This window comes from Megalops cyprinoides, chromosome 12, assembly GCF_013368585.1.
Source record: "Megalops cyprinoides isolate fMegCyp1 chromosome 12, fMegCyp1.pri, whole genome shotgun sequence".
Taxonomy (NCBI): domain Eukaryota; kingdom Metazoa; phylum Chordata; class Actinopteri; order Elopiformes; family Megalopidae; genus Megalops; species Megalops cyprinoides.
Window position 1 is genome coordinate 21,808,285 of NC_050594.1, and position 25,778 is coordinate 21,834,062.

Sequence of the window (25,778 nt, forward strand, 5' to 3'; positions counted from 1 at the left end):
TTGGGTGAATACCTCAGCTAGCATTCATCGATATGATTTCACTTGTGTGGTAAAGGAAGCAATGCCTTATTGAATTTGGAGTTAGCACTGCAGCAGCCAGAGTCAAATGAATGCAGTGTTTTAGAGCGGTCAGTTCTCCCCCCCTGTCACACTTTAAAAAATATGGCAGCATTTGAAATAAGAATTTTTGGTCACTTAAGTGGTCATTTTTAATTTGTATAGGAAACTGTAACAGACAGAAGATTAAATCACAGACTTTGACCAATCACACTTAGGCTACCATAAAATGTAGCTGGATAGGCAAAGAATATTTTCTAAATTTATTCAAGGGTATATTCAGACTGACTGTGAGAACGTTTAAGTCTGTCAGGATGGAAATCAAAGAAATTTGATGAGTCACACTGCTCCACAGCAAGTATGTCAGTAATAAAAACAAGAAAATTTCCGCTCTTTAGAGTGTATTCATATTCTCAAGGCTATGTTAGATGTAAGTACAGAAAGACAGTGATGCAGAGCAGCTCTGTTTTTTTATCCAGTATTGACCTTGCTCATGCAGTCTAAAAATAGAAGTTATGTTTCATAAAAGGTAGTACTGGGGAATATTTGGAACAGGAGTCATTTAAAGGCTTTTCATGGATGATGTGCGTCTGTTTTCTGTCAAAACAGTGCATGCGCGGCACGCCACTGTGGCGTCAGTGTAGTCGCCAAGGAAACGCTGGTGAGAAGCGTGACTAACCTCACCCTGCATATAATGATTTTTATCAGTTAATCTCAACCTGTAACCTTATGCTCAGGCGTTGCGAAGCCGCGCGTGTATGCTTTGTGTGTGTGTGTGTGTGTGTGTGTGTGTGTGTGTGTGTGTGTGTGTGTGTGTGTGTGTGTGTGTGTGTGGCTTCATTCTCTGGGTAGAATGAAGCTATTGAAGAAGACAGCAAAATTTTGATTGGAAATCACAATATTTATTATATACTGTTGCTTATGGTCACATACCCAGTTGGTTTGGTTGACACATGTAACAGCCATACCCATTCCCAATCCAACAATCCTGAACTAGATGGTAGAACTTTTCTGAATTTCATCGCACCCAGTAAATGTTCCGTTCCATGAACCTTTTTCCAAAAATGAAACAAAATTAGTCCGCTTCTTGTAGTTGTGAAAGTGCTGTTCTGTAAATCCCACTTTTGGGAATGGTAGATTGAACAGAGGCTTGCAGTAGAAGCAGCTCCGGTCCCAGCTCCCCTATGCAAGCGCGGCAGAGAGGAGGCGTGGTAACCTCTCTTCTCCTCTGTCATCTCCTCCCATCCCCCCACCAAACGTCCTGTCAGGGACCTTTTATAAACACGGCTCAGCCAGCGTAAACACCCACGGAGGAGGGAAGAAGGGTAAACTCATCTAATGAGCTGAACGACAGGCATTGGACCTGCTCTCGCTCACCCCCCATGCATTCCTCATTAAGGTCGGGCCGAAGTTGCATGCATTCTAGTGAGTGCTGATTCACTAGAATGCATGCAGTAAAATAATCACTTCATCACAGTGTCTGCCATCCTATTGTAATTGGACAAAGGAAGCAGGTCAGAAGTACATTAGACTACATTACACACCGGAGGCAGAACTGGGGCAGAAATGCTTAATGCTCTAACTATAGTAGGGCACTTAGGAGTCACATTCAATCTGAAATGATAATCAATCAATCAGTCAATCAATCAATCAGTCAATCATACTTGCCTCAGCCCCCTAATGGCAACCAGAGAAACTTCTTAAATGCTTTCTTTGCCCATTATAGAATGCAGCAAAGCTGAAATGAAAGTAAGCTGTGATCGTTAAACAGACACACACGGTTTATCATATCGCAATTTGTTAACAGCTTAAATAGAGGAGAACAGTCACAGAATATGAAGATTGGGCCTTTGCACTGATCAGGGGTCAGGTTTCCTTGCGTAGATCTCCTGTAAAGTGGGTGCTGAAGGGGGATATGGGATCTCCACCGCAGCTGCCAGCGGGTTATATGGGGAAGAACCGCAAAAGAGAAGAAGGGGGTCAGTAGACCCGCATACAGTTGGTTGTTGATGGTGGAGTTTTGCTAGCTTGACAGTATCATTTCAGCCCACACCAGGATGATGTAGGAGTCGAGAAAGCAGATGAAGATCGTTGGCTAAGCTATGGGTAAAAACAGGGCAGACTGTGCAGTGTTTGCAACTGGACTGTAAATATGGAGACACTTCTCGATCCTCATGTACGAAATTCCGTAGGTTGGAACAGAAGGGTTCTGAGAACAGGATTCTATAGGCCTTTTCTTAGTTTTTGAAGTTATAATTATTGTGTCCAAATTTAATTCTAGACTGCCTTGACACTCTCAGTAGCTTTTGAGAGACAGTTTTTAGCAGAACCAGTTTTGACCCAAATTTATGATGTCTGATTTTCAGTGGACACCAATTCTGAATGGCGTAAGCTTATTGCACAGAAAACCCTGTTCTGTGTGGTACTAATCACAAGAACAGGCATACAGAAAATATTGAATAAAATATGCAACACGCATAACATATATTAAACAGAACAAGAAAATAATGAGTATTTGCTAGTAAGAGGAAGTAAGAGGAAATAAGCTGTGATGTTCAAATGATTGAACAATGAATTTTTAAAGCCATTCTTAATGTCAAATAATGAAGGGCAGTTTTTGCACATGTGACTTTTCCAGCTCCATACAATGGAGCCCCTCTATTTAATGGAAAACTGTATCAGGCATGTATGAGCGAAGCTCAGAGAATGAAATGCATGTATGCTGTTTGCCATTGATTTATTGGTTTGGATGACTCCTTGATATATGCGCAGAAAATGACGAAAAGCAACCCTTCCCCCCCGCCGTGTGCCAGCGGAGAGACCCTGAACAGTGTTTTCTCTCCTTCCTTCCCGCAGCTCTTCCCAAGGACTTCAGGCCTGCATTTAATGCACTCAATTACTTAGCTACTCTCATCTAGATTCAGTATTACGTCACCCCTCGCAGGCAGTATTTTTAGCCCCGAGATGCCATTGGCCGATCAGAGATTGAATTACCGACTTTTATTGAAGTCATTTTATGGATGGCCACTAGAGGTGTGTGCTCCGTCCCTTCACTGTGATGTCACAATGGAGCTCGGGTGCGGCAGCCTATGGTGTTCGGCGAAGGGAGGGGAATGGCAGGAACGTGGAAGGAGCGGACTGTGCTGGAACAAAGTGACAAATCCCCATAAACAGAACCGTGAGCTCTGCTGCCCAGCTGAGCCAGGCAAGGCCTCTCTGGACTGCAGACAAGGACTGAATCACGCATACTCCCACATAGACATCGGAAATTACAGTGTAGCACTAAGCGAAATGGTGAGGGCAGCTGTAAAAGAGCACAGATACTATTTTAAGTCCAGCCTCATTGCAGCCTTAAACTAACCCGCGGCAACTGGTTTTTTTATAAGCTCCACTCAACACGCACAACATAACTGTCCTGTTAATGTGCATCCCTTGCTGAACCCATGCAGTCTATCTGCTTGCACACAGTGTATAAAGCAGACACACATAGACCTATCTTGTCTATTCCTGTGTGGGTTAGCAAAGCTTGGGTTGCTTCAGATCGAGTGTTAATAATCCACCATAAAGGTTGACAAATAACCACCCCTCATGACAGCGTTTTAGTCCACTTAGTCAGGTGATGATGGTTTCACATCTCCGTAAACAGACAGAACAGAACTAGCCACTGTCTCACCTCTTTAATTACTTCTGCAATCTGTGGCTTAAGGTCTGAACAATTTGGTCAGCAAATATCATTTTTCAGGGAGCGAGGCAGGTCGTACGGAACGAGTTAGCAGCTCCGTAGCTCTTCCTGGGACCCAGGGCTGTGTCAACAGCGGAGAATGTGACGGCTATCGCGGCGTAAGTGTTTGTGTGCACACCTGGCGTGAGGTCGCCGTGGTGTCTTGTTGTTGATTGAGGGGATAGTGAGCTTCAGCGCTCTGTGTTAGTAAAAGGGCTCAGGCTGGCAGAGGCTAGATGCTCTCCCTGAATGGCAGCTGCACTGCCATGCCCTCGCACTGTCTGAGTCTGGAAGGCCATCCCCAGTATTTAAGTGGAAATTGCTCCATGGCTCCAAAAGGATTGTGTAGAATGAACCTATAGTAAGGTCACCCATTAATAAATAAACCATGATGGGGGTTCCCACTCCTACTCAGAGTAGCGCTGGTGTATCGCAAATGCGCCTTGTCTCAGTGGGGTTAAATGGTCCTGGCGTGAGACAGTGAGCCTCAGCGTCCAGCAGAAACTATGAGTCAGTGTTTGAGTCAGAGCGTCTAGGAGAGAGTGTGCTGGCACCGGACTGAGCAGAGGAGAGGAAAGGGGACACCACGGAGGCAAGCGCCAGTTCCTATGCCTGGACGCATGCCTGAGCCGTGACATCACGCCCCCCCCCCCCCCGCCTTCACGTTCTATTAATCTTTGGATCTGTTGGCTTAATATGGTACAATTCACCGGATCTGTGCAGAACGTGCGGGGTTGATTCCGAGAAATATCAGTTTTTTTTTGTTTTTTTTTTTTTCATTTCACTTGGATGAAATGATCTGTTAAAGTTGATATTAAGCTTCAGATATATGAGAGATAAGTGCAGTATTGCACAACTGACCTCTGACCAACCGAAGCGGACCACCCACTTTCTCACCTGTCTCTTGACAATAAGATGTAAGCCGATCTGATCCTGAATATGGGGTTTAACAGTTCAGTGGATGGTTTCCTTCAAAAGTATCTTTGAAAAGTGGCTTTGGCCTTCGTGCCTTCATAAAGGCAGTGGAAGGCAGCCCCCTCACTTCACAGTAAGATAAACAGGACCAATCTGTAAACCAGCTGCTTTGAATTCCCCTAATTTCTCTTGTTTTTCAACCTCTCACATGAGCATGTTCAAAGAGACTGCTTCCCCTGTAAGCCCATGGACTGAAGGTCTCCCTCTGGTACGGCAGAGGAGACCCACAGGAGTAGTGAAAGGATCTGATTTAGGTGGTATTTCTCCGCTCAGTTGGGTGCAAGTTTGATTTGGGAACAAAAGGGAACATTTAAACATGATATCCCTCCGGTGTCCCTCAGTGAGTGAACCTTTCACACGTTGCTGTTTGCATCCCCGCCCCCAAAATGCTTTGTGAGGGCCTGCTCTACAGCCCTTTCCCAGAAATGTGACCCCCTGCCCGGTCACATTTGTCACTGCTGTGTCACTGTCACACCTTGGGGTACACACAGATGGCTATCACCCAGCATGCATTAGGTTTTTCTCTAATATACCACTGTCAGTTTGCCAAAGTGGCTAAATGGACAGCTTATGATCTGTCATTGATTGGAAATGATGTTTACATCTAGAGTTGAAAGATGTTGAAGAGAAACAACAGGCTTCATTTTTTTTCTCTGCTCTAGGTGCTGTAGTTTCATTGTGTTTCCAAACAGGCAGCTGAGGAAATTACTTCACATTATCACATAGTAAAATTCATTTTCAGTGCAGAATAGTAAAATGTTTTGCCATAAACTGATACTGTTTCAACCAGAAACATGTAGAGAAACACGTTTTTTGGAAAGGTGGTGTTCACGGAAAGGTGGTGAGGTGTGTGTATGTGTGTGTGTCTGTGTGTGTTCCTCTGTGTACCTTTGTGCACCTGGTTTTTCCTTTTTCACCCAGCTCACGCCATCTTTCCCTCCTCTTGGTGCAGATGTGAAGAAGGACTGGTCAGACCATGCCCTGTGGTGGGAGAAGAAGAAGACGTGGCTGCTGAAGACCCACTGGACGCTGGATAAGTACGGCATCCAGGCAGACGCCCGGCTGCTCTTCACCCCGCAGCACAAGCTGCTCCGCCTCCAGCTGCCCAACATGAAGCACATGAAGGTCAAGGTCAACTTCTCGGATCGCGTCTTTAAGGCTGTGTCAGACATCTGCAAGACCTTCAGTAAGTCCAGGCTCCGTGTGAGCTGTTGGCTGTGCCGGTACCGGTCCAGCCAAGAGATCTTTGACCCCCTGCCTTTTGTTTTGCTTGTACTATCTCCTCTTTGTGCTTGCTCTTGATAGTTATGCACATTTTACAGTTTTCTCAGCTGTTGTGGTCCTCTGCTTTAACTGGTTAGTGTTGTTAAACTTGCCTAAGCAGCCCCCCCCCCCCCCCCCCCCCCCCATTTGTGTCTTTCGTGGAGACCCTGGCCAGGAAACTCTCTATTCACTTATAATCATGACTGTGCTGCTGATCCTTTTTCCCCCCTGTGGCTTTTGGTTGTGTTTATCAAATGCACAAAAGGGTATCTGCATCCACGTCATTCTCTGTCATGTGTTGATTGACTGTTACGGCCTTGGAGGATATGCCCTTGGTCTTGAAAACAATTTCAAATCCTGTTTTGTAAACACGAATAGCCAATCAGATATTGTAAGCAGCCTTTCCAAACTGCATTTTGCTGACATTCCTCTGAGAAACACACGGAGGCTGATTCCCCGTCAGTAAGAGGCCTTGGCTAGTGCCTGCTGAATGTAGGGTGAAAGGTCAAATGAAGCCCAGCAGTCTCTGGCTCCTGGGCTGAAAGCTGCAGGTGTCAGGGTTTTATTTAGGCTGTGCATCAGTTTGTACTCGGGGGTACCTGCTGATTTTTTTTAATTTTTTTATCGCTGGATTGATTTCAAAAAGGATTCTCAAAAGTTATGGCTTTTCTTTGTTGATGTTGGCCTTCAGGTAGTGTGGCCTTGTTTTTATTTTGGAAATGGGAATTTGATTTTGATTTTTCGTCCCCCTCAAATGTAGGAAAAACAGTTCCTTTGAGTTAGCTCCCATTTCTTGAAATAATAGTACCAAGGATCTTCGGTGGAATGTAAATAAACAACTTTGCCTGAAAGGAAGCCTTTGCTGTCGCACTCGGGGAATGAGCAAACTGCAGCGGCAGCCTCCCCAGCCCCTTCCGAGTGCAGAATGCCTCCACCCCCGCTGTGATAAATCTGCTCTAATTTTGGAGAACTTCAGTACAAATTGATCTTGGCTGACTGCGCGCGTGCCGGACTGTCGTCCGATGAGTTACGGTGGCTGGCGAGGGCCACTCAGTGCCTTTTGTGTTCCTCACATGTCTCTTAAACTTGTGTGTACCTTGCCGGTGCCGCCTCGTTTCTTTTTTCAAGCGAACGACCGGGGGCTTCGCACACCTTGGTAGCGAGTATAGCAAATTTGGTAGCGTGGCTGATGAAAGGAGACCTTCTGTGTGTCCTGAAAGTATGTCTGTGACTTTTAGTTGGGCAATTTCCTGTGACTCCCCCCGCCTCCCACCCGAAAAAGCACAACGTTGGAAATCTAATCGGCGCAGGAAGTTTTTATCCAGTCCAACTGGCGGGCGATCCAGACAGACAGAGAGCTGAATTCTCTGGGCAGCTGCAGGAGAGACAAACATTCACGTCTCAAATCCTGATTTATTTTTCTCTGCCCTAAAGTGATTGATTCACCCCGGAGAGACTTCCCTCTCCACTTGGATCATTTGGTCACGCAGTAGCGGCTTCTTGGTTCGGGTGAGCTCCAAAATCCTCCATTGTGAAGGCTGACCACCTCACTCGGTTCCCAGACTCACAATGGGGAAAAGCCTACTTTCGTTACTTGCTTTGTGCAAATCTAAATATACAGACAAAGTAACAGTAACTGAGAGGTAACTTAATCCAAAAGGCTTTTTCATGAAGAAAGCAAAAATCCATTCTTTAATCTAAGTGCCGTCCGTAGGGTCCCCAAGCGTAACTGCTCGTTCTGAAAATTGAATGCAGAAACCCAGACTGTAGGCCGGGGTGGGGGTGGGTAGATTGTAGGGATGTAATGAAGTCTAGACAGGGCAAGTCAGGTGTGAAAACCTGCTCATGTTTGTGTTTGAAGCAGAGACCAGTGTCACTGAAGGGGACAGAGCAGTGAGGGGGAAACCATTTTAGGCCTGTTTTCTTTTCCATGGGCCTGCAAAGCCCTGACCAGCTGGCAGCAAATGGCCCGTTTGCCACTTCCTAGTGAGGGAGCAAAAGGCCAGAGTCACCACAACATTAGGGCGTGTGCTCTGCATGTGCATTTTTCCCCACCTCTGAAATTAGTCTGGAGAGCACGTCTGGCTCTTAAAATCTAATTCAACCGCAGTTCTATGAGGCTGTTTGCTGTTTTGCACCTTAGCTGAAGTAGGAGCCCACAGTGAAGAACCTTTATTTTCTTATTAAGGAGTAAAATGAGCTAATATGGAATTCTGTGGTTTCATGACTAACTCCATATAAATCGAAGTATTACACAAACCCTTTGAATAAGTCTTGTAAACAAATGTTGAAGCGTCTGGCTTGTTTGCCTCATGAACTCTTAAGTGTACCTGTAACTTTTCATAGATTTCCCATACAGAAAACTGATTGTTTTCATCTTTGACAACTTCCTGTACTAAACAGTTGGAATTCACGGCTGAAATTGTAGGCACCAGCTTCTGGAGATGTTTTCTAGTCTTGACCAGATGGAGGACCAGTTGCAAACATCCTTTTGCAGCTGCTGTTGCATTGTACCTCTTACAGAATGTAAGTTTTTTGCTGGTCATCAAATAGCGTAAGCAGCAGCTCCAATCAGTTCTGCACAGAGCTGAGTGGTTGCAAATGAAGAATGACTGATAGAGTGCTGAGTAGACCTGCTCTGATGTAACTCGCCCATCATGAAGTGCGTGTTTTGAAGCTGGGGGGTTGTGTGAGTTCAGTGCTGGGAGAGAATGCAGATCTAGGTCATTCCGAATGACTTGTGCGTGACTTGCGGCTTTGGAACCGCGAGGTATGACAAAGGATGAGCTGTTGGGGCCACTTAGATGCAGGTTTGATGGAACCCAATTTTGACGGCCAGCCATCTAAGGTTAATGTCAGTCACGCTGATTCTTTAACTGAGCCGTTGTGTCCTAATCGCCCGCTTTCTGCTGAGATATAGCTTGTCATTTGTGTTTGAGGTCAGTCTTGTCACACCTTCTACCAGAAATGAAGTGTTTATCAAAGATGCGTAGGGTTCCTAGGAAGTGGAGTGTAGTCTGTTTTAGCACTATAAACACCCTAGTTATAGGTCCTGGGTACCATTTTCTTTGTGTTGGCAGTTGACTATAGGGTGTGATAGTATTCTCTTTTTTTAAATGCTTTTTTTCTCCTTTTTGCAACCCTGCTTGGAATCAGAAATTGTACATTGGCTAATCTTACCATGACCTCTGCACTCTGTCAGAGCGTCAAGGAGAAACGAATGCAGTTCTCCGAAACACATGGACACAGCCAATGGCTGTTTTGTGCAGTGCACCACATTGAAGTGGGTGCCCTTCGGAGGACAGCTACTACTCTACTGTTATCAGCTGAGCAATATACAGGCACCTGACGAATTGCAGGGTGCGCACAGTGAAGAAAGGGGTCCCTGGTCGAACTACCTAGCCTTATTTCCAGTAGAATTCAGACAGTTTTTTTCCATTGCTGCGGGCTTCTGGTTTTTGGCAGTTGATGACAGGGCTGGGTTCAGAACTGGGTTGTAGGGCTCAACCTCCACTCAGGACAAGCGTCTTGCTGACTGTGCGTCTTGGGAACCCCATGATATTTTCCTCAATCCCACCCCCTGCTAAACACAACTAGATGAACACTTTCAGATGGTTATGTATTTCTCTGTACATCCAAAGAGAGCTTACTCTGGTATGTCAAACCAAACATAAGAGCTCATCTACCTCCAGTCTTTTCCTTGGAGTGAAATATGAATGTGAGCTCCGTAAATAAACAGGCCTTTTCATCAGCACGATCTTATGATGCAGGGGATGTGAGTCAGGGGATGTGATTTCTTAAACTTGATTGTTGTGGAGGGCATTTTCTGAACCCTTGTTACCTGGAACTTAATCTGACTCGTATCCCGAAGCCCCCATTGAGGAACTGGGCTGTCTGTGATCACGCATTAGTTTCTGATCCTTCACAGCAGCGCAACGTTTCTCCTCTATGGCTCTCAGCACCTGGCTCATTCTATATCTCTGTCTCCTGCAGCATTGGCAGGCTACATCGGGGTCTGCATTCCCGTCATTTATTCTGTCTCCTCCTCCCTCTTTCATCTGATCGATGAAAAGAATGTTTCTGTCCTTTTTTTTGTTCCCCCCTCCTTGCGCCACTGAAGCGGTGCCAGGGGTGCAGAGAAATGGCATGCTGACCTTCCCTGAGTGGCTTTTATGTCAGGGCGGGATGTGCTTTCCCTGACTAGGGCGGACCTGCGGCCCTTTATGGGTGCTTTCACTTTTTATGCCCCTCTGGAAGGCGAAAGGGCTTGGTGCGGCCTGCTGTTTTGCTTAAGTGGTCATGTGAGAATACGGTCAGCGTAGTGGTCCATTTGCTGGTCAAGTCCAAAGGTAGCACTGGGGAGTAGTCCACACTCGCCTCCGTTTTGACAGGAGGGTACCTCCTGGTGGGTTGACCATGGGCCCTGTACTGTACAAGAGTATGTAGTGTGTGTGTAAGTTGGTTCTTTGGTAGCCTGTATCAATGTATTTAAGCATTAAACAAGCAGAAAAAGATCACATAATCAGGGGAACACCTAAAGGATCTCAAAGGAACAATGCAAATCCAATGCGATATTGTTAGCAGACAAATCTGAATTGAAATTTTGGGGGCTAAGTGATATTGGTCACCAGTCCGCCAGCGACAATTGAGGTTTTCATGCTTATTAAAGCATATTGACATTTCTGGTGAAACACCTGAAAAGTTAATGTTTGGTAGCTAACTGGCACTCATAGGAGTAATGGTACTGAATCACTGCACCATTAAGATGTACAGATTAACATGTTACTTTTCGCATTACATTTACATTTATATTTATTCGTTTGGCAGATGCTTTTATCCAAAGCGACTTACACGTGAGGTACAGTATAACACAAGCATTGTATTTCGAGAAACATAATGTGTAGCACAGTAGCAGTGTTGAGTTGTCCCTCTGAGGTCTGTTTGTTTGCAACATCTTGGACATCAGCCCCATTGCAGGACATGGTCTCTGTGATGAACAGCAGATCCACTGGCCTGCTTTCATATTCATTTTGTCTTCATTCCAGACCCATGTTGAAAAAAGCGTGCATAGAGGCAGCCCCATACAACATTTTTCTGTCACTGAAAATGAGCGTTGTTAAGATGACACCATTCAAATCTAGCTAGCAATCTGTGATCTAAGAATCTCCAAAAATGCAGAAAATAATTTTGGAAAGCTGCAGTTTTGCCAGTTCTTTTAGTCTATTTCATGTCCTGTTTTTAGTGTAGTTTGCATTATTGAAACAGTTTTAGTAAGTTTGAAACCTTTTTTACTTTTTAGATGCAACCTTGTGTACCAAGGTACTTATGAAACCATTGTACTCCTAAAGGCTAGCCATATACAATGAACGAGATCAGTTAAATTAAGAGACTGTCTGGTCTGTGACGCACACAAACTGGATTGCTCTCAAATGCAGTTATTACGAACACATAGCAACATGCCAGGCAGCCAGTGGTGGCATAGCATATGTGAAAACACCCTTGCGTGTGATTTATTTTCCTCGCAGACACTTTGAGAGGTGATCTCTTGTGGTTATTGGAAGGGTGAAGCAGCACCTCTACATTGAGGGAGCAGTTAGAAGTCTGGAGCCATTCCTGCCAGAGGTGGTACATCACCCTGCCCCTCCCCTCTCTGACCACACCCCTGTCAGCTTCAGGAAGCCCCTCCCTTCTCTGACCACGCCTGTCGAAAGCTCAGGAAGCCCCTCCCCTCTTCACCGCAGAGCTCCACCCGTGCACAGCAAGGCCCGGCATTGGGCTGTGCTCACATGGCTGTATAAGGGCAGAGTTTGCGCTTTAACACAGTGCAAGGAGGGAGAGAGGGAGAGAGAGCTGCCATCTGGTAGTCCTTAAAACCCCTGGAATGCTTTTGCTTTAGTAACACAAACTAAACAAGCAGCCCACGCCAAGCGACGTAGCTCTCTGTTGCATTCTCTCTCCCTCTGGCTCTCTCTCTCTCTCTCTCTCTCTCTCTCTCTCTCTCTCTCTCTCTCTCTCTCTCGCACACGCACACTCACACGCACACTCACACGCACACTCACACTCACACTCACACTCACACTCACTTTCTCTCTCTCTCTCTCTCTCTCTCTCTCTCTCCCTGACTCTCTTTTATTCAGTCACACTGTGCGTCTGTCTGTCTCTCTCCTTGTACTGGATGTGTCAAAAACAGAGAATGAGGGAGACAGTAGTATTTTCCTAATGTGAAATGGAAAATACTGTTGTGCCATCTTGCGTGATGGATTTTAACAGCGGGAGGAGAGGGGGAGAATGGCGTGGATTGGACAGTGAGCATTAATTTAAAAAAGTGAATGTACCAAACTCTGCCTCCTAATCTGGGTGTAAACCCAGAGGAGGGAGGCTACAGAAAAACAGCTGGGCTGGGTTATATTACGCAGCCTGGTTTTGACACATTCTGAAAGTTGCACCATCTGCCTCCAAACCATCCCAAAAATGTTGAAAAATTTAATTACTCTGGCAGATGCATATTACTTTAGTATTTGCCATTTACTTGCGTTGCAAACTGAGGAGGTGATCCACCTTTTTTCGCTTCATAACTGCTGCAGTGTCATTTGACAGATGTTTTGGTTTTGTTTAGCTAGATTTCTTTCACAGGATGATATGAGGCGAAATGCAAAAGCTAACTGCTGCCAGTGCCTGAATCGCATGAATCTTTTAGAAACGTTTGCAAGGCATTATTTCAGCTGAGGACTGGCTGTTTAGACTCTTGTTCTCCTAATGTATAATTATTTAGTAGACAGTAATAAACACTAGTAATGTGGTATTAATTTTTCCAGCCAAATATTCAGTTAGAATATCACAATGTTGGGCTTCATAGTTCTTTGTGTGAGTGTGTGAGTGTGAGTGAATGTATGAGTGTGAGTGTGTGAGTAAAACAGAGTGAGTATGCTCTGGAGGCAGGGGCTGTAGGATCCTGAGAACTGGGAATTTAGAGTTTTTCCATCCAGCGTGCACAGCTGTTTGTGATTGCCCCCCTCTACACGCTCTCACTCAGTGCTGGTGCTGTGTGCTGCAGTCCTGGACCTGCCCTACACCCAACAGTGTAAATCAACCGGCCCAATTCAGAGCCAGGTTTCAAATAAACAAAAGCGTTATCTGTAAACCCGGACGAGGAGACAAGCTGCCAGGTTTCCTTCAGCGCAGTAGCTTCTCCAGGCTTGTGTTTCTTTAAGTGCTGTAACAATGACCCTGTGACCCCTCTTCCTTCCAGATATCCGCCACCCCGAGGAGCTCTCTCTACTCCGCAAACCCCGGGATCCCAAGAAGAAGAAGAAAAAGCTGGAGGAGACAGAGGAGGAGGATGTCCTGGAGCTGGAGGGGCCGCTGCTCACCCCTGGATCAGGTACACCTGCACACACCCGAAATGCCCCCTGTCCCGGAGCCATGCGGGTGTAGGACAGCTCCGTGACCCAAAGTGGAGACGTTTTCTGGCCTCAAATGGTAAAATGGTGAGATTGGAGGGAAGAGTAGGAGAGAGGATGGTACGGTGGAGTGTTCATATACGAAAATGCCACTTTTGGGCTGGAACGCGGTCTGTCAACATGTAACATGTTCTCTTGGCTGAACAGAGCGAGTAGTTCAGATTCCTCGCATAGCTGGTCACTGCTGAAATCCCTACCATTTTAAAACCAGGCTGGGTGGTGAGCTCTGCCGTAATGAAGTAAACTGATTGTAGAGGGAGGCATACCAGAGTTCTGCATCTCAGCCACCATCGCAGCTAATTTGTCATGAATGGGGTCCATTGTCCCACCCCTGCCCCGCCCGTCCTCCCCAGACCATGCGTCCCGCAGATAAGCGCGCAGCCCTAGGGGCGAGGGGGCGCCGCAGGCCCCCCTTCCCCCATCAATCCCGGTCTTGTTCCCCTCATTACTCCCATTTAACACGTGTGACTTTGATTAGACGTGAGAGCGAGGAGGTGGGGCCACCCGTCGCACAATGGAAAAGAAAACATTCTGAGGTTAAAGTAAGAATGTTTAATTCCTCCAGTGTTTATTTCTTCTCATGAGATCAAAAGGAGGAGAGGCCGATCTGAACTTTCCACGCGCAGGCCACTGAAAGCTATTCCTCCTACAGGAAACAAGTTAAGATGCTTCTGTTTACTCCGTTCTTGGAAAGGGTTGGGCTACTTGATAAAAATCAGAAACAGGCTTATAATCTACATGGAACTCATCTTTGACGTGCTCCCCCTTTTTTCCCCCCCCACTTTTATCGAAAGACTTTGTTCTCACCCCCGAATACATACTTTTCAGGTCAGGTAGCATACTAGAAGCTTATCTCAATAGTGTAGAGTCCTTCCTGTCCTACAGCGGAGGTGATAGGGCGCAGCGGCTGATTGATGTGCACGGCACTCAGTGGTTCAGAGTTCACAGGCGCGGTGCGTTTGTGTGTGTGTGTGTGTGTGTGTGTGTGTGTGTGTGTGTGTGTGTGTGGGGGGGGGGGGGGGGGTACACTGGCTTCTGGCTCACATCCAGACATGTGGGATGAGGATCAAGGCTGTCGGCCTGAGCTTTGGATCTCCCCTGTGTGTGTCCACAGCTCAGGGCTGGCGGAGCTGCAGGGGGTGTTAGCTGGAAGCCCTGGGCCCTCCCCTGTAGGAGCTCCCCTGCAGTTTTGAGTTGTGCAAGCCTGTCACCCTTGTCTGGGAAAAGACCCTCTGTTACCGCTTGCTGTTTGTATTTAAGATTAAGTGTTTGGGTCATGCCAGCTCATTCCGGGGCCCCTTTCACATCACACAACAAATATGCCAGTGCATATATTGCAGGTATGAAGAAAGTGTGAAAAAGGTGGATTATTCTTCTGCAAACCAAAGATTGATGCTGCCGAAATGCTGGCACATTGCAGGTGTTGGACCATTCATGTTGCACTAGGCAACTTGATTTTATGCATGGTGTACACTTTTGTGCATGGATAATAGTCTTATTTTAAGTTAAGAGTTTTAAGTTAACTTAAAACTTTTGTTTGTATTTTTAGTTGACAGTTTTTAGATTCCTGTGAACATATTTGTTTTGAGAGTCTGTCAGCTGTCTTGACAGCTTGTGTATTATGCTAATGTGAGCCTCTTCCTACTACACTCTTCAGAGGTAGTTATGTAAACAATATGAATGGATGGAATAGATTTATTAACATAATGGACACAAGTAAATATAGAATGCCACTTTCAGAAGTCAAGCACAAAACATTTATTTTTCTGTGTATTTCCAGCAATTAAACAGGAGGCATAAATACACTGGCAGCTAGGTATGGCCTTTTTGGAGCTTTTGTATCAGTGAAGTGAACTAGTATATTTGACACATCATTTTACACAATGGTGCACTCCTCATACAAACTACCACACCATTTGCACTGCAGAATCATTGGCTCAAAGCTAGAGATAAGCCAGCTCTAAAAGGCTGTCTACTTTATGAGTGGACCCTTGAAGCGAAGGTGGCTGGTAGTTTTGCCACAGTGTGATAGGGGACGAGGACATCCTCCTGTTCTTTTGTTTCAAAGTCTAATTTCATAGGGGAAAACGTGCTGGACCATTCTGGCTCTACCTCAGCCCATCCTGGTTTTAAATGTACTGCTGTGAATCAAGTACTGTATGACTCTGAATGCAAGTGGATGGAAGGAGATGACGTGTATGCGGAGCAGAGTCGTACTCCATCAGTGCTACTTCCTCCGCTAGTGTAGTTTCCTTCACTGGTGATTTGGGCACAAAGTGGGCAGCCCAAGTGTTTTTCCTGTCTATCCCTCCTGTTCTTCTCTCTCCATTTCTTTAATCTGTCCCCTTGTCTTTCCTTTTCCCCGCTGTTCTTGTCTTCACTACTCTAGCCTCTGAGGTTATTTACATCGGACCGGTCAAAGGTAAGGCATCCTATTTCTCTCTTTTTCTGCACTGCTCCCCCCCTCACCTGCTGGAGTGGTCACCTGACAGGCTTTGTCCAATAGAAGAATAGCTGAGCAGGTCACCTGATAGGCTTTGACTGTTAGGAATCAAGCTCACATCCCTTTGAAGCACTGCTTAGGTGCTTTTGTTTTGCTAAAAGCTGCTCACAATTACCTGCTGGACCTCTGAGATACAAACATTCATGACTGAAACCCTGATCAGGAACATTTTTTTTTTTTTTTTTTTTTTGCATCACCCATGTCCATAGTCACTACATTGGATAAGTGGTAACGATTACTCCACTCAACTATGATTAATGATATTGGAAGGATTTTTTTCATAAAGAACTGCTGAATCAGTAATACGTGGGTGGTCTACAAGTCGAGTCCCCTGTGCATGGATTAGAAGGTGGGGAGGGGGGGGTGGCATTCTCTAAGAAGTGGAAGAAGTGGGCTGTTTCCATATTGACTGAAAGTAAACTGGGTAGTGTAATCAGGCAGACTTGCCTGTGTTTTCACGAGGAGGGCAGCCTTATCGGCTTTCTCTGCATGTTTGGGATTCCTCAGGGAACATATGGGAGTAGAAACCTTCAGCTGACCTGCCCCTGTGTTTATGCAAACCTCAGAAACCCTCCCTCGAGTCCACAGGGATGGGTTCCTCTGGCCTGCTCCCTGTTCTCATGACCTCTTCTTCAGACCACTTCCTGTTCCTCCAGAACCACAGCCTTGACACCACTGCAGTGTTGATTTGCTTCCCTGTGTGGTACAGTGGGAGAAAACACTGCACCCAGGGGCTCAGATACAGAGGGAGGGGGGTTTACTGCATCCGTCAAAGCCCTTGATCCTGATCAATCCACCTTCCGTGTTACCCAGTGGGGGGTTTCACACGCGCAGCAACACGGTTCGCAGTGTGTCTCTCCTCTCATCTGAAGTATGGAATTTGATCCCGTCTCGGGGGAGACGTGTTGCTAGTGAATACATTTTCCATACTCGGCCGATGAAACGCAAACAGTCTTATGAGGCTCCCGCTGGGGTCCTCGCTGCCTCACGTGTGTGTGTGTGTGTGTGTGTGCGTGTGCACTCGCTGTGCTGTAGTGTGCTGTGTCCGCTCTTTGAGATGTGGGTAGTGGTCGTCCTGTGCATTTGCATGTTGGCGCATTCTGCACTGGCAGATGTCCCCCCCCCCAATCACATAGGAGTGACCAACAAGCTGCAAGTTTTTGCTGTGGAAATGTTCACTGGAGTTTTTTTAATTGTTTGGTGAAATTTGTCCACCTGCAAACCATTTACACCAGTGTCCTTTATAGGGAGCATCTACTCCAGTCCTGGGCTGTACAGCAAGACGATGACCCCAACCTACGATTCTCGGGATGGGAGTCCCCTGTCCCCCACTTCAGCCTGGTTTGGAGACAGCCCCCTGTCTGAGGGCAATCCCAGCATCCTTGCTGTCAGCCAGCCAATATCCTCCCCTGACATTCTGGTCAAACTCTACAAGCCCCAGAGCCTCCTGGATAAGGCCAAGATCAACCAGGGGTGAGTCCTTTTGCTTCATCTAGCTAATAGCAGCATAACACCATTTTTCCGGGCGGCAGTGTAGCATAGTGGTAAAGTGCAGGGCTTGTAACCAAAAGGTTGTAGGTTTGATTACCCATTAGGGCACTGCTACTGTGCCCTTGGGCAAGGTACTTAACCCACAATTGCCTTAGTAAATATCCAGCTGTATAAATGGATAACATGTAAAAATTGTAACACATTTAAGCTGCTCTGGATAAGAGTGTCTACTAAATGACAGTAACGTACTATTCCAAGGGTTTGGGTTCTGTTGTCAGGTAGGACGAGGTACTTCCCCAAATTTAAATACTTGTACTGAACTGTACATATACTGAGCCCTCATGGTTCTCTGTGTTGTGCATCCCCCCTCGGTGTGCTGGAATGATGAATGGCCCTTTTCCTGTGCGTGCAGGTGGCTGGACTCCTCCAGATCCCTGATGGAGCAGGACGTGAAGGAGAACGAGGTGCTGCTGCTGCGGTTCAAGTATCACAGCTTCTTTGACCTCAACCCCAAGGTGAGACGCGTGTCGACTTTCACAGCTTCGGAATACAGAGTTTATTCGGAGCCATGCTAATTAAATGCATAGGTTAAACATGACAGGTCTGTTTTTGTGTGAACATGACCATTTGCTCCCTGGGGGACCCTGACATGTACATGACAGTGGTGCCAGTGTTGCATAGCGGTAAGGTGCAGGGCTTGTAACTGAAAGGTTGCCAGTTCGATTCCGTACTGGGACCTTGCTGCTGTACCCTTGGGGAAGGTACTTAACCAATATGCTTAGTAAATATCCATCTGTATAATTAGTTAAAATGTAGAAATTGTAACATATGTAAGCCACTCTGCATAAGAGCATCTGCTAAATGACAATAATGTAAAGTAATGTACCTTCACCATTCGTGGGATGGCGATATGGAAGGGCGATATTAACAGCATTGCCCTCTCGCTCCTGCAGTACGATGCCATCCGCGTGAACCAGCTGTACGAGCAGGCCAAGTGGGCCATCCTGCTGGAGGAGATCGAGTGCACCGAGGAGGAGATGATGATGTTCGCCGCCCTGCAGGTGAGAGACGGGGGAGTGGCCGAGTCCCCCTCGGGAAGGGGAAGGGGAGGAGGGGTGGGTTTTTCGAGCGCGGAATGTGACCTCACGCCTTCTTAATCAGACCTCTTGGTATTACGTACTGAGCCAGCGCCGCGAAAGCCCGCGGCCCGCACTCTGCTGTGGGCACGCTGCCCGCTGCTCCGTTATTGAATTAGATGGGCTTTCTGCCCAGAGGGGAACATCAGGGCCAGATGCCTTCTGAGAGCTCATGCCGCGGCTGTAGAGTACAGCCCTGTTCCTGGTGTCGGGTCTGGAGGAAACACAGGGATAGGGCAGGGAGCTGTAGCCTCACAGCCACAGGGTTGCTGGGATTGACTCACAGGTGGGCCAGTTGCAGGTGTTAATGAAATGCTAATGGGGAAAAAATAAGTGGTTATTCATGAGGAATGTGATGATGAGGGTAACAATGAGGAGGAGGAGGTGAGGGGGGCGGTGGTCTCCGGTGGGATATGAGCCCCCTTGGCTCTGGGCGGCCCTGCTATTTCTGACCCTCGTAAAGCTGACTGACAGGACCCGGGGACGCCACGCTGTCCTCACTCGGAGGGTAAATATAGAGTACCCCCCTGAATTGGGCCGTGCAGGACCACCCAGTCCTAATCTGCGGGCGGGGCCACCCTACCTCAGCGCGCACAGGATGAGGAAGGGGCTCCGCTTTCATCTGGGTGTCAGTTACCACATATTGTTAGCTGAGAGCCTCTCCCCTGGTGCAGTGTTTCCCAGTCCTGGTCCCCAGGACCCTCTGTATATGCTGGTGTTCTTTCCAGCTGAGCTCTGGGCTAATTAGCTTTGGTTTGAGGTGTTGAGAGTGTACTGATCTGTGTTTGACGTCACTTAAATATCGGCTGTCAGTTCCGTGTTACGGATATAGGTTGTTGGAAATTTGCTTACTGGACCAAAAGTATATATATGTGAGGTATTTCTGTAAGTTATTTGTGTTCATTTGAGTCACTTAAACAAATTAGTAATACAAACTGGTGTTCACAGTGATTGTTTAGGAGTAATTAGCTGTGCAGTGGAGCCTAGAATGAGAAATTGAGTAACTAATTATACTTACTTAGGACAGCTGTACCAAATTTTTTCAAGGGTCAGACATTCACAAAGATATATTTAACAGTCAACTTTCCTTTCTTCATGTTTGTACAAACCTATCGGTAACATATTTTGTTCAGAAAGAATTTATGTAGTGAATTTTAGCAGTGTTCAGCTAACAAATCAAATTTAATTAGCTTATAGCTCAGCTGGATTAAAAAAACCAGCTAACACAGTGTGCTCCATGGGCAGAGGAGGTTCCTCCACATTGTCCTTAGCGTGTGGTCATTTCAAAAGCCTTTCCTGTTCTGTCTTGTCATTTTGCGCTTTCCACGAGTGGGAATTGAGATTGGGTTTCAGCGAGGGTGGGATTCTGTGCTGAGAGTGTGTGTGTGTGTGTGTACGAGAGGGCCTTTCACCTGGAAATGTCAGCGTGGCTAAGTATAGCGATTATTCCGGCATTTCAGCGGGGTAATGAGTGCCTGTGTGGAGGCGGGCTGGAAGCAGGGGCAGGCGCTGCCTCAGGCCCGGGGAATGAGTAGAGCATGACTCGGGGCTGAAAAAATGAGAGATTTCTCAGCCAGCCTTGGCGCATTGTGCTTACTCCCCCCACCTCTCTTTCCTCTTGATGGTCGATGGGTTTTGAGAGTGTTGAATATGATAGCCTCTTCTCCATGGTACAGCTCCTCATTTTGGAGCTACAACACACAGGAATTACAGCTACAATCCCGCTGGCTCTTTTCAGTCTTCAGTGTTTAGTAGGACCACAGAGAAGCTGTGTCCAAAACCGCATCCTGCCACTTCACACTTACACCCCTTCTGCTCACCACACACAGTTCATTTTCCTCATCTCTTGCAATGCTTTTTGGTTCACTTTCACAAAAGTTTGAAGTTTATAGTTTACTAGCTTGAACTATTAAACTACCAAGCCTTGAAGTTAGTAGTTTGTAGGATAAAATCTGACCATCCCCTGGCGTTAATAAGATTAGTTGTTGATAATGAGTGCTGAGGAGGCTAGTTAGTACCCATACTCTTAAGTGCATGTCATTTGAAATGTACCCCCATGTCATGATCTGAAATTTTCTTTGTGAGAATGCCTGTTTAGTAGCAAGCTAGATATTTACTACTTGCTTTTGCTGGAATTACAGTGCATCAGTTTTGACCCTGGTGTAAATCTTTTAATAGCTCCTGTGAGTGTGCTGTGAGTTTGCCAAGATTCCTGGTTGAAAATTGGTCCATGCACATTGAAAGCACTCCTTGACTTGATACCCTAGGCCTTTTAGTGTCACGTCCTATGGATGACAATAATTGGCCCTTTCAAGTGCCTTGCAAGCTGTGAGCGGACAACAAGCAGGCTTTGTTTGATTCCTGTCCACAAGTTACATTTCAGAAGAATGCACGCTCACATTTAATTAAAAAAACCTGTAACCTATAAACCTCCAGCAAAAATGGAGCATTACTTTATCCATCTGCAAGCAGCTATAAACTACAACCAATACAACAACTACAAACAGTAGAAACGCAATGATTGAAAAGAAGCAGCCAGCTAGCTTGATAGCATTGCTTGGTGGCTTTCTTTGTCCTGGAGTTATGCTGAGTGCTCTTTAGCCCAGTAGGGCAGCATCAGAGGCTAGTAGGAGGCTCCTTATGTCTCAGACTTGCCGAGTGTTGAGGTGGTGACACAGGCTACGACGCCTTCATTTCAGAACTCCTGTGGTGTGTCAGCTCATGACTCCACTCATTTTGGAGTAGTCTTTCCGTAATGTGTGTCATGTTCCCTCACAGGATGCTGTGGTCAGACATAGTGGTAAGGAGCAGGGCTTGTAAAGGTTGCCGGTTCAATTCCCCACCAGGGCACTGCCACTGTACCCTTGGGCAAGGTACTTAACCCACAGGTTCCTCAGTAAATATCCAACTGTATAAATGGATAAACTGTAAAAACTGTAACATTTGTAAGTCGCTCTGGATAAGAGCATCTGGTAAATGACAATAATATAATGTAACCAGAAGGGGCAGAGCTTTAGCACAGATAGGGCTGTTAACATTCATATCAATATTATTAATATATGGTTTTTATTAGATCCCAGGCTATCACTATCCAGCTGTGTGCCTCTATAAAGCTCCCCCGGTTTTGGAAAATTTCCCACTTCTTTCATTTCTTCCCGCTGTCACCTCAGTGACATTTTGGGGAAGCGTTTGTCCTGCATTCTGAAATTCTAGCTGGCCAAAGAATTGCAGTATGAGCCCATGTCCTGAAATATGCCGCTCTCCTTTATGCAGCTGTTCATTCATTCATGGGGGGGTTGACATTATAAATACCATTTGTCAACAGGTTGTATTTAGTGTTTTGTGCGCCTCAGACTGAGAGCTGGAATGGTGCCGCGGTTATCAGTCAGCTAGCGGCTCATCTGGAGTCTCCTGGATTTGAATTATTTCTCTGCACAGCAGTGGTAGCTGCATAATGTCTTTAAACATGTGCTGAATTACTCACAAAATCTATTAGTGAAAGAAATTCCCACTTCTGCTGTTATACTCTGTCATGGTGTCACAAACCCCAGCCCCATTACTTTCCACCAAATTAAAAGCGCCCTCATTTGGCCTAAAAAACAGGGGTGTCCTGTACTGACCTAGCCTGTCTGTCGATTTCTGTTGCAGTACCACATCAACAAGCTGTCCATCATGTCATCGGACAACCACATGAACAACAGCGAGAAGGAGGTGGATGAGGTGGACGCCGCCCTGTCCGACCTGGAGATCACGCTGGAGGGCGGGAAGACCTCCAACACACTGGTACCACCACCTCCCCGACGGAGCTTGCGTACACAGAGCCTGGGTCTTTGAGTGTCCTGCCTCATCCCTGCCCACACACGTCAGCTTGGGGGACATGAATTACGGGCTTACTGTTTCTTGTGTTTTATAGACAATAATGAAATGCATAACATATACTGAAAATTGTCACCATGTGAACATTTTCTTTAGTTATTTGGGGTAGGGATGGATTTTAGGGTATGGTATGGAGTTGGAGTGCAAGCTTGTATGCCGTTTTAAAACATGGTGCTGAAGTGGTTAAGATTAGGATAAAGTTGGGATAAAGCTTTTTGTCAGATGCAATGATCCATCTACAGTCATGAACAAGTGCAGCAACAAGTTGGTAGCACACGAGTTACTCTGTGTTGATCACATGTGTAAATGTATAGAGGGATAAAGGTAATGCTTTTAGTCAGATGCAGTGATCCGTCAATTATTATGAATAAGCACAGTCACAAGTTGGTAACACATGAGTTACACATGTGTATGTAGAGCACAGTGGAAAAACATGGCTGCTTTACTTGTCACAAGTATCTCTATAATAGTATTCTCAGTTTTGCATGTACAGCCCAACTAAGATGTACTGTAGATATGATACAAAACCATGGCAGTGGTGCTGTGTGCATATTTCTCTTTGTGGTTTTATATCAAATGTTTTCCCCTCTTCTTCCAGGGTGATATTACATCCATTCCTGAGCTGGCTGACTATGTGAAAGTATTCAAGTAAGTTAAGAGGCTCCTCAAGTCCAACACTTTATGTGTTTATTAGATTTTCTCCTTTACATTCTCTTGTTAATTTGGCTCAGCTTGTTAATTTCTGGAATGTTTGGTCTGAAAGGCAGTTGAAAATCAGGTGACATGGGTAAGATTTCTGACTAAACAGAGGGCTGATGTTCAGTTGTACAAAAAAAAAAACCACATGATTTAATGTGAGTTAAATTTCTGACCGTTAGGCTCAGCTTTGCATTTGTAAGGAGTGTACGCTGCATGCAAATTGATGTCGGACTAGGGAGGAAACTTGGATGATATAATTCAGGCCAGGAAAGTACCACAGCCTCCCCCCATGGGTGTTAACTGGTGCTTGGTACCTCTCTGACTTGAAGAACCGTTAAATGCAGAGGGGCAACTGTTCCCTTTGAAGTAATTTGGAGAAATACCCTGAGTTTGCGTCTCTGACTCTGGTTGTCCAATGTTGGCTTTCATCCCTTTGGACATGGGCTTTGGTGCTGAGTCAGAGGCCAGTGCCCTGAAATGCGGAGATAAAGAAGCTGAAAACGACTAACTGTCAGCATCTTGGCTTAAGCTGTGAAAAGGGAGTTTGGTTTTCCACTAGCGGCCTAATAGATTTCTGTTGCATTTTCCAGACCAAAGAAACTGACACTAAAGGGCTATAAGCAGTACTGGTGCACATTCAAGGACATCACAATTTCCTGCTACAAGAGCAAGGAGGAAGCCCACGGGACACCAGCCCACCAAATGAATCTGAGAGGTTCGAACTTGCCACACTTAAACCATTTTTTTTTTTTTTGCAATTTCTGTTTGGATGATGTAATATGGAACCACACCTAATAACCCACGAGCCTTATGATAATTTTGGTCAGGCAAGAAGAGGCTCTGGTTTTGACTCACGACCTCCTTTCCAATTTATCTTTGTAGGCTGCGAGGTGACACCAGATGTCAACATCTCGGGTCAGAAATTCAACATCAAGTTGCTAATCCCTGTGGCTGATGGCATGAATGAGATCTGGCTGCGGTGTGACACTGTGAGTGTGGCTCTCTAGCTCCCTCTTGTAAACCGGAGGACCAGTTGCGTTTTTGTTCCTGTGTACCAGCTTAAATGACACACTAATGGTTGTTGGCTCACTACCTTGAAATTCCTCATCAGTCAGGCTCTTATGCTTTATTTATTGGGCTTGTCACCCTTATCCAGGGGAACACAAGGAAGTATGCAGGATTGGGCAATAAACTAGAGCACAAAGTACAAAATACACATACCTTAAGCATAACGAGAGTGAATGGCATTTCACTACTAGATAACTGCTAGATAAAATTTTTCATGTACCACAAAAAATTTAACTAAATAGTCTCTGTGATAATGTTAGTACTTCTACTGGCCGCAGAGAGAAGGGTGGGGGATGTCTGTTCCATCCCATTCCATCGGTGTGTAAACACATCAGTGTTCTCACTTAAGATTTATTGGGTTTAAGCGGGTTTGCAATGTTGTTTTCATCAGTCATTTACAGAAAGGCTTTGCAGTTACCTTATTACCTGTCAGACAATTTCAGTGAAGTCTTTCCATATTACCAACACAGCACGTGAAGTGATGAGTCAAGAAAACTGCAGATTATTATCAATCACACAGTTGCATGGGATTATGGGTGGTTTAGTGCCATCAACTTTGCTTGTAGATATCCACAGCTGTGATCACTTCCAGCAGTTAAATGCATTCCCATATGTATAACTTCATGTGCAACACTTGAGCAACATACTGAATGTATGTGTGCAGTGTGTTTGGAGTGTGAGAGTTTGTGTGTGTAAGCAGAAGGCCTGACGTTGTGTCTGTCTGTAGGAGAAGCAGTATGCCCACTGGATGGCCGCGTGCCGTCTGGCGTCTAAAGGGAAAACCATGGCTGACAGCTCCTACAACCTGGAGGTGCAGAACATCCTGTCCTTCCTCAAGATGCAGCACATGAACCCTGACCCGCCATTCATCGCCGAGCCGATCAACACTGACATCAACCCCGAGTGCCTGGTGTCCCCGCGGTACCTCAAGAAGTACAAGAACAAGCAGGTACCCCGGAGCGGGGCGGGAAGCTTCCGGAACCTCGTGGGGTCAGGGAGGGCGAGACACGGGGGCGGCAGGTTTTGGGAAATGTGTTCCAGCCTCATTCATGTCCCTGTCCGTCTGGAGCGGGGGCCCTAGCAGGGACTACAAGGCGGAGAAGGAACGCAAGCGGTAGAGAGAGAGGGGGAGAGAGGCGCTCGGCTGTTTACTCTAAAGCAGGGCCTGACAGAGCGGGGCCTGCTGGCTCCCAGCTGGACGCCTGGCATCTGGCTGTCCCGCTGAGGAATGCGACCACCTCTTTTGCGCTAGCTCCTCCCCCACCCTCTGCTCATGTGTCCCTTCCTCTGAGGGGAGCCCAGGACAGTGCTAACATTCATAGCTCGTCTTGTAGGCACACCCTGAATGGTACTGACAAAAACCTCAATAAGAAAGTTTTTTGTTTAAAACCAGTTACACTGTTCTCAAAACAGTATTTGGGTGTAGGTATAATTTTAGCACGTGTATTTAATGTACATATTTCGTGTCAGTGATTTGTGCTGTAAATGCTTACTCAGTGGGCATGTTTTAGATTAGGCAGTAGTTTTAG

At 46.1% G+C, this 25,778-nt stretch overlaps 1 protein-coding gene across 4 annotated transcripts in view; it reads left to right on the forward strand.

The window, feature by feature from the left end:
- Nucleotides 1–25,778, forward strand: part of fermt2 (fermitin family member 2) — a 45,126-nt gene that overhangs the window by 13,348 nt on the left and 6,000 nt on the right. For 2 of the 4 annotated variants that reach the window (XM_036541880.1, XM_036541882.1), the window contains exons 3-13: nucleotides 5,706–5,939; nucleotides 13,266–13,397; nucleotides 15,866–15,898; nucleotides 17,227–17,452; nucleotides 17,883–17,985; nucleotides 18,424–18,531; nucleotides 22,255–22,389; nucleotides 23,081–23,130; nucleotides 23,772–23,896; nucleotides 24,064–24,170; nucleotides 24,977–25,198. In XM_036541880.1, coding sequence (XP_036397773.1) covers nucleotides 5,706–5,939; nucleotides 13,266–13,397; nucleotides 15,866–15,898; nucleotides 17,227–17,452; nucleotides 17,883–17,985; nucleotides 18,424–18,531; nucleotides 22,255–22,389; nucleotides 23,081–23,130; nucleotides 23,772–23,896; nucleotides 24,064–24,170; nucleotides 24,977–25,198 — 1,475 coding nt within the window. The remainder of the gene's footprint in view (nucleotides 1–5,705; nucleotides 5,940–13,265; nucleotides 13,398–15,865; nucleotides 15,899–17,226; nucleotides 17,453–17,882; nucleotides 17,986–18,423; nucleotides 18,532–22,254; nucleotides 22,390–23,080; nucleotides 23,131–23,771; nucleotides 23,897–24,063; nucleotides 24,171–24,976; nucleotides 25,199–25,778) is intronic. The other 2 variants (XM_036541883.1, XM_036541884.1) reach the window with 1 other exon arrangement.